The sequence below is a fragment of the Neolamprologus brichardi genome, chromosome 13, assembly GCF_056152115.1.
Source record: "Neolamprologus brichardi isolate AB-2024 chromosome 13, ASM5615211v1, whole genome shotgun sequence".
Classification (NCBI taxonomy): Eukaryota; Metazoa; Chordata; class Actinopteri; order Cichliformes; family Cichlidae; genus Neolamprologus; species Neolamprologus brichardi.
This window is the reverse complement of record NC_142116.1, coordinates 13050469-13063949: the sequence shown is the minus strand read 5'-3', so window position 1 is coordinate 13063949 and position 13481 is coordinate 13050469. Positions and strand designations below refer to the sequence as shown.

Here is a 13481-nt window from a genome sequence, read left to right as displayed (position 1 = left end):
TCTCGATATTTCCGCTAAAGTCTTTCAAAATAAAACGCAACTGTTACGCAGACCTTTTTATTTACATTATTTCGCTTTCAATTTCGTCAAAAAAAAAAAAAAAATGGTAGCGAGATTTTGTATTAATTATTAAAATTAGAGTTAAAAAACTACAAACTTCTAAACTTGTTTTGTGATACAGTTAGCTGCCAGGTGACAAAGAAAAGCTTAGTTGACTAATACAATAAAGGGTTTTAAAAAACCCGCACATATTAAACTTATGAGACAAAAAGAAAATCTATAATAGACCTTCTACTGCCTACGTCATAACTGTACAAGGGTCTATAGCGTTTGGAGTTAGGTGGTCATGGAGGCCATGGATGTCATAGGTTACAACTGCCTTTCTGAGATAAGATGTATTTTTGCTGTGGCTTTGTACACTATATATTCCGTATCTAAATAAACAACCAATTATAATTTACAGAAATTATTCAAGTTAGATCAAATGTAAGTATATTACGGTAGAATATATATGATTATAATCACATTTTATAGTAATACATTGTGTGACGGTACTGCGTGACAAGACCGAATTTAAACCTCGATGGTTAGGCGTTTCAATGTACGATAGGGGACGTTATTTTACCGAACCGGTCCGCTTCACTGGTTCAGTTTGGAGTACGAGAAACAGACTGGTTTTATTGTCCGACTTGAGCAAAACAACAGAGTGGACGCTTTTACGTCGGAGGATAATATATAGATAAAATAGATTTCCGCTGTCAGCAGGTCTATTTCTAGTTAGCTTGACGCAGCTGGGTAGCGGCTATTTCCTCCCCAGCAGGACGTGCTCTGCTCAGCCGGGCTCAGCCCCCTCGCCTCTACCACGCATGCTAGTTGTGGTCCTCCTGTTGGCATAAAGAGGAGAAAATGGTAGAACCCTCATCCCCCTTTTCTTTCTTTCTTTCTTTCTTTCTTCTTTCTTTCTTTCTTTCTTTCTTTTTCATTTTGTGAATACCTGGTAATATTAGTTTAATTAGTTTATTAGTTTTCACATTTAGCAACAAAACTCAGTGCATCGCAACTCATCTTTGGATTTCACTGTTTTAAATTACTGTAAAATAAAATTGTCTTTCACTTTTTTACTTCTCATTGGTTTTAACAGTTAAACAGTAAAAACTACAGTAAAATTAAAAGTGGACTACTTTTATATTTTTAGAAATAATGCTGTGGTACAGCCTAAAATATAGCAGAGTATTCATCTCTAATCTGAATTTGATAACAGCCAAAAAATTATAATATTTCACTTGCCTACAGTGAGCAAAACATTCAAATAATATACTACAGTCTATTTTGGGAGCCTATTAAGAATACAAATGTCATTATTTATAGAAATTACGTTACACACATCTGATATGTCAACATTAGCAATATTCGCATATGACACAAAACCTTTTTGTTCTAGAGGGAATATAAAGGCGTTACTAAATATGGTCACTTCAGAAATGTGCAAAGTAAAAATAAGTAGTTTAAAAACTGTCATTATTATTATTATTGTTATTGTTTTTAAAGCAGCATATTAGTACGACACAAAAATATCTATCTATGTCTGTGTTTTTTTAATATGTGTATGTTACTATGTTACTAGATGTTATAAACAGTATACCTGTCATAAATTATAAGGAAAGATTTATTATAGGATAGGGCACAAACAGGAAGGAAATTTATCTAGACAGGGAGGCAACGCAAACAGACCACTGATGTTCAGCAGCGCCACAATGTGGGAATAATAATGAATTGTTCTCTTTACCTCCTCCTCGCGCTTTACCTCGTGTCTCCACAAGGAGGGAGCAACGGTATGCTGGCTGCTTTAGGTGCTGTCGGAAATCTAATGTATAACTTGGAAGCGATAGCCAAATTAGACAAGTATATACGCGTCAGCCAACTAGACAAATTGCCTGTTTGTTTGCATGTAGCGAACACGGTCAATGTCCGTGCCTGCTCAGACACACGGACTGTTTTCTTGAAGTTAAGAGACAGCACATGTCGGGGACGTTTATTGTTGCAAAAAAGCGTTTCAAAATCATTAAAAAAAACCTACAGATGTTTCATTTTATACAGCAGTTCAGCCCATCGCCCATTTTATGGAGAGGAAATGTGTCTTTTCACTATTCACATTTCACCCAAACTATCAGTCACTTTAGGGATGACCAACAAATCCAAGAACCTGTTTGAAAACAGTGTGACCTCCCTGGTCCCGTGTGGTGTGTCCAGCCAGCTGAAGCAGGACCGCCCCGTAGCCTACATATTAAATCGCTGTACTGCTCAGACTGCCCCCCGTTTTTTGGCAACAGCAGCGGCGCAGCCCCTCCTGAAGGAGGAGAAGTCTGATCAGACGCCAGTTTTATTGCGTTGTCATGTTTCACAAGGAGTCCAGATGCTCCGAGGCCGTCTGACACTGTAATTTCATGGATGCACCCAAAGCCTGAAAGAGGAAAGTTATTTCTTTTCATTCCTCTCAACTCTTTTTTTCTTCTTCTTGCGCTTCTACTACAACCAACCAAGTTTTCATGGGTGAACATCGTTGGTGCAAACTGTAGTGTTGTGTTTGGTGCAAATCTTGTTCGCTTGTCAAGATGCAGTTCCGCACCGTCCTTGACGTAAATGTTGTGGACGTGCAGAAAAGAAGGAATCCTTCGAAGCACTATGTAAGTTGTATACTCTCTCTCTGTTTTCGTTCTGTTCTTGTTCAAGTAGATCACCAGTGCAGTTATTGTGTATTGTCTCTGTGGAAATTTAACCCATGCTATGCAGCTCTGTGGACGCCAGTGTTGCTCTGAGGGTCCATCACTTTCACCAAACAGCTGTTGAACGGACCTGGTGCTTTTTTCTTTTTTTTTTTTTAAATTTAATTTAATTTTTTAAATAGAGACATTCATGGTACCCAGAAGATGTCTCTTTATGACTTTGGTGATCTGAGGCGTTGTATTTTTGTCACCACATGGCTTTGATTGAAATGTAGATACAACCTATTACATTTGATTTTGTATATACTTGACAACAGTGATTGATTATCAGGTCATTTAAAAAATATCAGATGCTTTGATTTATTTGGGTATTTTAATAAACAAAAGTAATTGTGTTTTAAAAAATGTTTAAAGTAATAGTCTTCTTGCAAGCTTTTGCTTAGTGCTGTACTGTCGTGCCTGAAAAACACCAGCATTTTATTTTTGCCTGTAAAATACAGTGTCACTGTGTCTGACGTCTGACAGAGCCGACAGCACACACGGAGGCTTAAAAACACAAACAAACTGAAATCACATATACGTGACAGCCAGCTGGATGAGGATCCTAAGACCTGGGCTGCACCCTAAGCAGCGAGTAAGGGCAACACCATCGTCTAAATAGACGTAGCAAAAGTAGTAGTCAGGGATTTGCAGCTATATTTTTACACACATATATATTTATTGTTTTAATTGTGTATATGGCAGACTAACTGTGGTGCCCTGTTTCCCAGTGATTTTTTTTGCTTTTCATTGTTCACCTAACAATCTAAAGTGCAGAAAAAGTGTTGTGTTCATGTTTGAATGTTAGATGAGAAAGAGCTAACCCAGGGATTAACTTTATTCAAACTCTGTTAAGCTGGGACCATTGGTAACTGATATGTTTTTTTTCCTCAAAGGAGAGCTCATTTACAAAGCAAATGCATATGCTGTAGATGTCAAACCTGTAATTTAAGCTTTGAGCCTTACTTCTTGTTGAGGCTAGAATGGGTTAATATGGATTTGAACTAACACAACACCAAACTTAGCATACATATCTACACAACAACTACCCAAATTCACTTAAATATATCATCATATTAATGGATGAACAGATCACTCTTTACACTAATGTTTTGGTTGACAAGTCTCTTTTTTATTTTGTGTTTGTTATTCATTAACAAACATTTTGCCCCATTGAAACAAACAAAGCCCTACTTTAAACAAAACAACTATTCAATTCAATTCAATTCAATTTTATTTATATAGCGCCAAATCACAACAAATGTCGCCTCAAGGCGCTTCATAGATACAACTACAAACAAATAACTAAAAAGTATTTCAATTCTACACTGCATTAACGTTACAAACAGATAAAAATCACATGTTGCCTTCAATAAAAGCATTTTTTTCACTCTGACATCAAATGTCATTACTGGTTAAATAATAGTGCATCCCTAGTCACAGTTAAAGCAGGAAAAGTAATTAATTAATACTTCAGATGAATACTTCAAATACTAGTGCCCCCAAGCACCGACCCACTTTCTTGAATTTGGCCTACTTGCAGTGAACATAACTGTATTTGTGGATTACCTGCAACATATGAAAACATGACAAACACTTTTGACCCTTAGACTATATTCAAAAGCTGGACATTACTTCCCAATCTGTAGACTTACCTCAACTCAATTCACATTTATTTACAACGCACATGTTAAAAAAAACAAAAAAAACAAATCAGAAATAAAATCAGTACTGAATCTTTTATGTACTGTTTGTGATTATGTCACTCATGTAACAGTGGCTGTCTGGCTGACTGTCTATATGGGCAAACGTGATATATCAGTTTAAAACTTTTACATGATTCAATGATTGCTGTGACCCAAAGTCATAAAATGCAATATCACTAACCGTAAGTTTAAGTTTGGATCGTCCTAGACGAATTTGTGACACCACATTTCAGATTAGGGTCATTTATTTGATGCCACATAAGGTACATATTATTAGGAAAGAATTGGTGTACCAAGAGGTAATCTCTAAAATAGCAAGGGTCATATTGATCTATTTTTTTGGAGGGAATGTACCATCCGAATGTCTTTATACCGATATGAGGTGCTGGTGCCAGTTTTGCTTTTTCCAGGCACATTCCCATGTAAACGTCATCAATAGGAAAAAGTGGAATAGCATTGGAATAGCTATGTATCATTAAAGCTGTAAAGCTGGACAAAAGAAAGCCCCCACCACCACAATAGTTTGGGTAAACATTTTTTTCATATAATTGAGATGGAACAAAATACTTGCTCCTGTCCCATCTTACAGGAAATCCATTCTGTATCAGAAAACCGGTACACAGATGCTGGCTTCCATTATTGTCACGGCGACCATGGAGGTAGTCCACAATATTGTCCGTATTGGCAAAAACGTCATCATCACCATTTAGCAAAAAATTAACTTGTTGACAGTTCCTTTTCATCCATTTGAGGAATAGAACCTGCTTTAAAGTGAGGTTAAAAAATGTATCTTGAAAGTCCCATTGGAGGATGTCATTGTGTTCCTGGTGCTCTGTTTTGAGGAGTTTGTTCAATCGCTCTTTCTCAAAGTTATTACCCATTGTTCCAAGGATGAAAATCCTTCGAATCCGCAAACCTTTGTATGACCTCTCTTGAGCCCAGGTTTTTCGCAGCACTTCACGTCGTTCATAATGCATGGGGGAGCTTTTAATTACAAGCAGAAGGAAGATGTCTTCAGGTTCTTCGATGCTTCCGCATTTGTCAGGAAGGTCCAGAATCATGGGAAAGTGGCGACAGTGACGATAGTAAAGAAAGTCTTTAAGTATATCAGGGAAGCCATCGAAGCCTGAGATTCTGGCAGCAGCCACGTTTTGTTCACATTTTGGGAATGAGTATTTATAGGAATTGTTATACATTTTTACAAGTTTTGGTGAGCGGAACATTTCAGTGTCGCTATAATATTGAAGAAAAAAAACAACAGAGAGAAGTGATCCTAAGAGCATAACAATTTCGATGTGGCCGGCCCTGGAAACAGTGAAAAAATAAATAAATAGTCAATCAACAGAAATTTCTGGGAGATGAACATCCCATGAAGCATTAAATGTTTCTTCTTCAGTCACCTTTTTCACTCACTATGTGTTTATACACCTCTCTGCATTTAATTATGTGTTATTATTAATCTCTACTGGTAGGGAGTCAGATTAATTTTGAGGTTTTCTGTTTTCTGTGTAACATTGTAAGGTCTTTACATTACAATGTAAAGCACCTTGAGGGAACTTTTGTTGTGATTTGACGCTTTGAAGGTAGGCCTCTGAAAAGCACATCACTGATGTTACCAGTGATGACATACTATCAAACTACCAGGCAACCTTGCTTTTATACAGGAGTTTAACCAGAATTAACCAGCTACTGCCCAGCTGACTCGAGTCCACTATTACAAAGAGATGTATTGCAGAGGAGTTGCACTCACTGGCACAGACTGACTTGGATTGATTGCAGGTTGTTGATAATATTTCTGCCTTTAAATTACACAGCTGTTATTTGCAAAAATGACAAAAATTTGTCCTAGAGGGCTTGGAGTCAATCAGAGTGACTCAATCTTTGATTTCCCCAACTACTTGCAGTCCTCTTTGATAAGGAGGTTAATAAAAAATAATAGCTTAATATTATTGCAAAATGTCCGTATATAACTGATATAGGAACAGTACATTTTGTTGTGTTACATTTTAGGATTGATCTCTTATTGAAACTTCTTTGGAGGAATTCTGATTTTGGAGTCATGGTTTATATCTCATAAAACATTTTTTTAAATTTTATTAGACATTTTTCAAAAAGCTCCGGATATTCTGTAATTATATAATAAAACATTTAAAACTGTGTCTAACTAAGTGTAACCATTCTTAGGTTACACCATAAATGACAGAAGTATATTAAAAAGTAAAAATGTATCAAATCAAAGGTGTTTTTACTAAAATAATATATCATTAAAATTAGTTCGGAATAAACTGAATGTATACCAATCAAGTACATTTAATTTGATCATATTCTAATAAATTTACTTTTGACATTATACTTCTGTAACAAAATTGCATGCAAAATGTTCATATAATCAAATTACTTAAAGTCAGCATTTTGAACATAACCTGAACTCTTGAACAGGTGTGACAATGACTGAAATGGAAATTGGAATGTTGTCTCTAGAAACAATCTTCCAGTTCACTGAAACGCTACAAGAAGTAGATCATCCTGTTTTCTTTACTGTCATTTCCTAAACGTTTGCGAAACAGTAAGCTTTCTAGCGAACTATGAACTCTGATAAAATGCAAATTAAATGAATAATGAATCATAATGCTACAGAACACACCCCCCCCCCCCCCCCCACACACACACACACATATAACATTAGTATTATATCATTCTAGCTTTAATGCTAGAATTGTTTGACTTATAACTTATCTTTATTTCCTCTTATAGTTAACTTGTAAAGGAATAGAGTCTCTCAGTGATAATGTATTTGAAAGCTAAGAATCTTTTTCAGGACTTCTTAGAATGACAGACAAGTTCTCATTCAAACATAATCTCAGCTTATCTTGTCTAAACCAATACAAGTTTTAACAAAATTAACCTCCTAAGACCCGAACTCTTCCACGGCATGCATTTTAAATTTCTCTTTGATATTTGGTCACATTGGGGCCCGATGAATGTAAAAACAAAGAATTACCAATTTTCTTTTTTACTTTATTTTTGTTTTTAAGAAAAATAAGAGCCACATATGAGGATATTTGTTTAAAATTTTGATAGAACAGTAGCAGTATAATGTCCTCATTGGTGGATATCAGGCCCTTGTAGAGCAAAATTCAGTATATTGGTCTAAATAACCCAAAATGTGATGTCCACATATGTGAACGCCAGGTCCTAGGAGGTTAAAGCACATTATTGTCTTTATACAAACGGAATATGACAGAAAAGTCAATGATTACCTGATCATTTTGTCTGACCGAAGTGAGGACCAAGTCTCCTCTGATAGCTGAGTTAGCTGTGTGAAATACGGGTCACTGTGGCACACAAACTTGTTTAACTTCTCAGGTTGTGTTGCTCGTCATCTCTGAGACTTAACCCTCAAGCGACTAAGTTATGCAAATCCCCAGTCAAACAGGCTGAGAAACTGGCTGTGGTCTTTTGTCAACAAGTGGTGACTAGGAAAAAATGCGGGGTTGGCCCATCAAATTAAAATTTGAATTTCCATTTTATTACTGCAGTTCCTGGTAATTTTGGGATTTGCTAGAGGGTCCTGGCTAGCCTGGGCCCATGTGACTGGGGCTTTAAATGACTGATTGGGGGTTATATAACAAACTGTTCTATTTTATGCAGGATATTTTTTTTATTACACTGTTTATGTTTATCATGGATATACTTTTTTAGACTTTCTATTGTCTATGAGAGATATTCGGAAATATCTCTTATAAATTATGGTTTTTTACCTCTCGTTTCACCTCTCATCCGAGAAGCTCGTTCAGCTCTAAGATCAAATGGTGGAGAGTCCCATTTGACCTTAGAACTGAAGAAGAGACCATATTTCTATTTATTTATATTAGCTTCTCTTTATTGGCTCCCCATTAAATGCAGTATCAAATGTAAAATCCTTCTCCTGACAACATTATTTAAAAGTAGACTGGGAGGGAGAGCTTTTAGGTTCCAGGCTTTTCTTATGTGGAACCAGCTCCCCAGTTTAGATTCAGGAGACAGATCCTCTCTCTACTATTAAGACCAGGCTTAAAACTTTCCTTTTTGATAACACTGGTACTGGTATTATGGGTGGATCAGTTAAAAAAATCCCTTAAAACCCTTGTTTAAAATCCCTTTTAACAGGAAGAAATCTTTGGCAGAACTGAAGCATAGTTTAAAATTACATTGCTTATGATTATTCTTGATTCACTAGTAGTAGAAATAGTCTATGAGTTTCACTTTCTCAGAAAAAAGGTTAGGTAAATTACAAGGTCACAATCTTAAGCCTACATTACATCTTAGTGTTAATGGTTTGAGACCATCTGTGACAGCTGAGTTGTCATTCGTGTTATACTTGTTTGCTTGGAGCCTGGCCTCTCGTGATATATGTGGCAGGTATAATATGTTGACCGTCCATGTTGAACATGCTCGCATGCTTATATTCTTGATAGCATAACATGATAAGAGAGAAACTCTGAGAATAGAAGTATAATCGGGCAAGAAATGCCTCAACTGTCCAAAATATCTCTTCACATAATAAAGTCATTAAGATATGGCTTAGAACCATACCTTTCTGAGTACACCTGATCTCATCCGATCTCAGGAGAAAAGAAACTTTGGGCCTAGTTAGGATTTCGATGGGAGACTCCCTGAGAATACCAGGTGTTGTTGGTTTGGACTTGAGTAGTAGCGTGGGTCGCCTACCAATTGGAAAGGATCCCTGGCTCCTCCAAGTATGCATGTTCAAATATCCCTGGGAAACATACTAAACCCGAAGTAGCTTCTGATACTTTCACTCAGTGTCTGCGTGTGAATGTCTGTGGTATGGATATGTTACAAAAAGCAGTTAGGAGTACATAAAAGTGTTGTGTGAAATTATTATTATTATTATTATGAGTTATTATGATTATTTGAATAAATTCCTTTTAACAGGAAGAAACCTTTGCCCAAAATTGGCCCCTCCCCGAGCCTGCCATGTCTCTTTTTAACAGTTGCCAAGTGCTTACTCATCTTTATGTTTGCATTTTAGGATGACAATGTAATTACAGTCTTATCATCAGCAAGTGCAGCATGTTTGTTTTGTCACTGAAAGGTGATCTTTACAGGACATCTTTGTTTATATATATTTTAAATAGCAAATTCACACAAATAACACCGAACCCCAAATTTCCCGTGATACTATTCCGTGAATGTCCACTGTGTGAATGTCTGTTTGAATATTAGTTAAAGTACTTCACAGGTGTGTGAATGTATGTGTGTGTGATTGTGTGACTCTTGTGTGAGTGCCAAAATTGAGTAGAAAGCCACTATATAAGTACCAGTCCACTGACCATATTTGGCAAAAATTATTATGGGTGTAATTAAAAGTGCATAATGCTTAATGATGTTAATAACAATGTTTTTTGGAAATGGACAATTTGCAGATTTTATTTGTATTACTGCAGGGTCTTTACCTCACATTACCGTTGTTATGATTTTGTGCTATATAAATACAATTGCATTGAATAACCAGAAATTTTAGGTATTGACAGTATGGCTGTGAAAAGTGATGAATCCTAGACCTTGATTTTTCAGTCACAAACTCAAAATGTGCATTTTTCCTGTGCTTTTATTTATAGTTAAATACTTGACATTAAAACTAACTGCATACAAGTGCTCCTTTAGAAAATATTAGTATGCTTACATGCTACTGTAATTTTGTCAGGATGTTAATCTCCTTCTGTGCCTGTTAGGATTCTTATAGCCTCTAAGAGCTGCTTTTAAGCTGTGGACTTTCTGGCCTTAATGTTATCTCACTCAAACTGTTGAGCCATAACAGTTGAACCATGTCTCAGTGGGACAGCAAAAAATCAATTAGCCCATCAGGTCCAATTGGATTAATTAACCTGAGAGTTGGGATCAATTGAATCATCCATCTCCTGCTGAGGGAGGGTCCCCAAGGCAGCTAAAGACAGGGCACAGACCTTTTCTCTTGGGATTAAAGCCGGAGGTGAGGTTTGACTGGGAAGTCCCCCAGAGGGAATCTCATTATATATGAGCTAAGCGACTGGAATGCTTATCCGGTATTGAGAGAGGAAAGAAGCAGCCCTTTGTCTTTTGTCTCAACTGTCCAAGTGTGACTTCCTTCCAGGCAGTTGTAGCCGTGGTGCCAAAGAGTACATAGCAACTAAGCCTTGTTTACATATACTTCCAAAGGGTGCTTATGGTAGAGGAGATGTCAAATCCTCTGTTTACTATATTAACACTCCTGGTAACTAGATACTTACACATTTACGTTAAGTACATGCTTGTCAGCTGTGACTACCAATCGAGGTATTTAAACTCTCACAGCTTCGTGAATGTGTGTGAACAACAGAGTTACACAATTGCTCTGAGCTCAGCTAAACACGGAAAGGAGAATGCAAATATCCAATGCATGTGGTCTGGTTTAAGCAGTGTTTTTTCTAGTTAGCTCAACCTCCATGTTGAAAAAGAAGAAACATGAAATGTCTTTAGTTTTAGTCTTTGGTCAAATTAGTCAACCAAGCCTGAGGAGGCTTTGATGCATCTGTTTAGTAAGGCTTGGGAGGTCTGCATGACTGTGAGTCAACAGCCTTCACAAAATGTGATTGTGTTGTAATTTGGTATTACAAATTACTTTGTCAGCTCCTGACAAAGAACACCCTATTATAATGATTAAAAAGGCTAAAACACTGAAACTGATTAAAACAAAGCTAAGCTGAAATGAACAAACCCACTCTGGAAACAATTGAAAACTGATGGAAAATTACAAAACTAGCTAGTGTCAAGTCTGTGTGCCATCTGACTGTGCCAAAGTGTGAATACCTCAGTAAATAGCATGTTGCATTCAGTTAGCGAGTGTCATGTGTGGTTTCTTGTGTAAGTTCCCTTTCCTAAACTACACAGGTGCTATACAATTCTCCTGAAATCATGTGTGTAAGTAATTATACATGAAACAGAAGAAAAATATTATTATTATTATTATTATTTTTTTAAATCAGAATAACATAACATAACAATAAACATAAATAAATAAATACAACTGAAACATGACATTTAAAGTGTCACACATTATATCACTACTGCGTAGAGATCACCTTAAATTACCAAAAGTGACATCAAATATTATCTTGGCAGCAGCCTAAGCTTTAGAGTACCCATCTGTTAATTGCAAGGTTAGTGGTTTAATTCCCAGTCCCGGCTTCTCCAGATGGCAAATTAATATTCTGATAATATTCTGCAGCCCCTCCGCTTCTGAAGTGAACTGCGCTTTTGCCTAATATGAGAGAGTTTGGTTAGGCTGTCTGTGTCTAATTAGCAAGCTGCTGGAAAACTATTTTGTAATAAGCAGTTTGCAGAAAGAAGACTTCATTTCAAACTAGTAACTGATGTCCTTGCAGCTTGCCACCATATGTGTAAATGATGCTTTTATAAACACTCTAGGCCATGGGTTTAGATGAAAATGTATTATTTGTAGCCATCTGTTTCCGAACCTCAGGGTGAGCGCAGTTGTTTTGGGGCTCTTTATTGTTGAGGTAAATAAAACATTTATTTTGGGAGTATTTTGTAAATGACCTATTTGTGCCAAGGAAAGGATACTCCTGTTTGCGCTTTAGTATGAGTCAGCACTTCCTTTCCTTGTTATCTTTTGTGGTGGTAGAACTGCCAGAACTTGACACAACGGAAGCAAATTTTCCCCTTCAAACGGTGGACTCATGTGACACTGGTAATGTAAAACTCAAAAATGAAAACTTATGAGAGTCTCATATTCATGTACAGCAAAGAAAATAACAGGCTTACAGCGTTTATTAAACCGCCGCATTCAATATTTGTACTTGTGAAATATTTGAATCAGCTGCATTCAATCGGCTGCACTTAAATACACAAGAGTAATTCAATATGCATGTTTTTAATGAGACACAATGCTCCAAATCTATTGGCCCTCTCATTGACCCCCTGATGGCTTTCCAATGTGTGACTGACAAAGAGAAACATAATGAATTTATTTGACCATTGATGATCCTTTGAAGTAAAGTCAGAAAGGGGTAAAGCGTTGCCATGATGTCTCTGACAAAGTGATATTGTTCCTAATGGGCTTCTTTTGTTTGTTCTTTTCTCTGCAGGTGTACCTTATCAATGTTACTTACTCAGACTCCACTTCCCATGTCATCTACAGAAGGTACAGCAAATTCTTTGACCTACAGGTACGTTACACTGCAACGACTACAAAATAATTTTACAGATTTAATTCATAGTTGCACAGGCAGTTGCCCCAAAGCTCAATGTTTTGTATTAAGAATGGTTCTAATATGTCTTATGTGTTGTTGTATTGCTATATTAAACTCCGCAAAGCCAGTTTGACCTTTCAGTCAATGTCTTTCTGTTCAGCTCCGGTTTAGTGAAAGGTCTTATTTAAGGCAACTGCATGGAAATAGGAAAATAGGGGAAATCCAGTCACCAGATGCAGGAAAAAACATGACCTCAGAATGCAGAATGCAGTATGGGGCAAACTTCTTAGGCTCTTCTACAGGATCCTGTAGCAGTAAAATACAAACCCAATTCCAAAAATGTTGGGAGGCTGTGTAAAATGTAAATAAAAAAATAAAATCCAGTGATTTACAAATCTTATAAACTGGTATTTTTCTCAAAGTCTGTAAATGTTTGGGGACTGAGAACTGGTGTGCCTTTCCAATTGTGCAAGGTCCCAATTTCTTAGGCATTAATGCACCCCCAAAACATTCTTTTAATGAAATTGTAAAATGTCTTAGTTTAAAATGTTTATATGTTTTCTATGCCCTGTTGTAAATAAAATAAGGGTTTATGAGTTTTGTGACGTAAGTTTAGAAATCCTTGCACTCTGTTTTCATTTAGATTCTACACAGCATCAACATTTTGTTTTGGAAATGAGTGTTGTATCTGCCTTTTTGTATACTATAGTTTGTTTCCTAGAAAGAAAGTTAGAGTTAAACCCTAAATGAGTGCATTAAGTCCTTTTCTTGTAAAAGGC

The 13481-nt window shown here is 36.5% G+C and overlaps 2 protein-coding genes across 3 annotated transcripts in view; one reads left to right on the top strand and one right to left on the bottom strand.

The window, feature by feature from the left end:
* Nucleotides 1–2332: 2332 nt before the first annotated feature.
* LOC102789660 (SH3 and PX domain-containing protein 2A-like) overlaps nt 2333–13481 on the top strand; it is a 59237-nt gene continuing 48088 nt past the window's right edge. For both annotated transcript variants that reach the window (XM_006783748.3, XM_035904707.2), the window contains exons 1-2: nt 2333–2684; nt 12598–12678. In XM_006783748.3, coding sequence (XP_006783811.1) covers nt 2613–2684; nt 12598–12678 — 153 coding nt within the window. In that variant the 5' untranslated portion in view covers nt 2333–2612. The remainder of the gene's footprint in view (nt 2685–12597; nt 12679–13481) is intronic.
* LOC102784309 (N-acetyllactosaminide beta-1,3-N-acetylglucosaminyltransferase 3-like) lies at nt 3936–7835 on the bottom strand. The gene is made up of 2 exons (XM_006783919.3): nt 7729–7835; nt 3936–5773 (listed from the first exon to the last, which is right to left on the bottom strand). Exons 1-2 carry the CDS (start codon nt 7734–7736, stop codon nt 4657–4659), a joined length of 1125 nt encoding a protein of 374 aa, XP_006783982.1. The 5' UTR covers nt 7737–7835; the 3' UTR covers nt 3936–4656.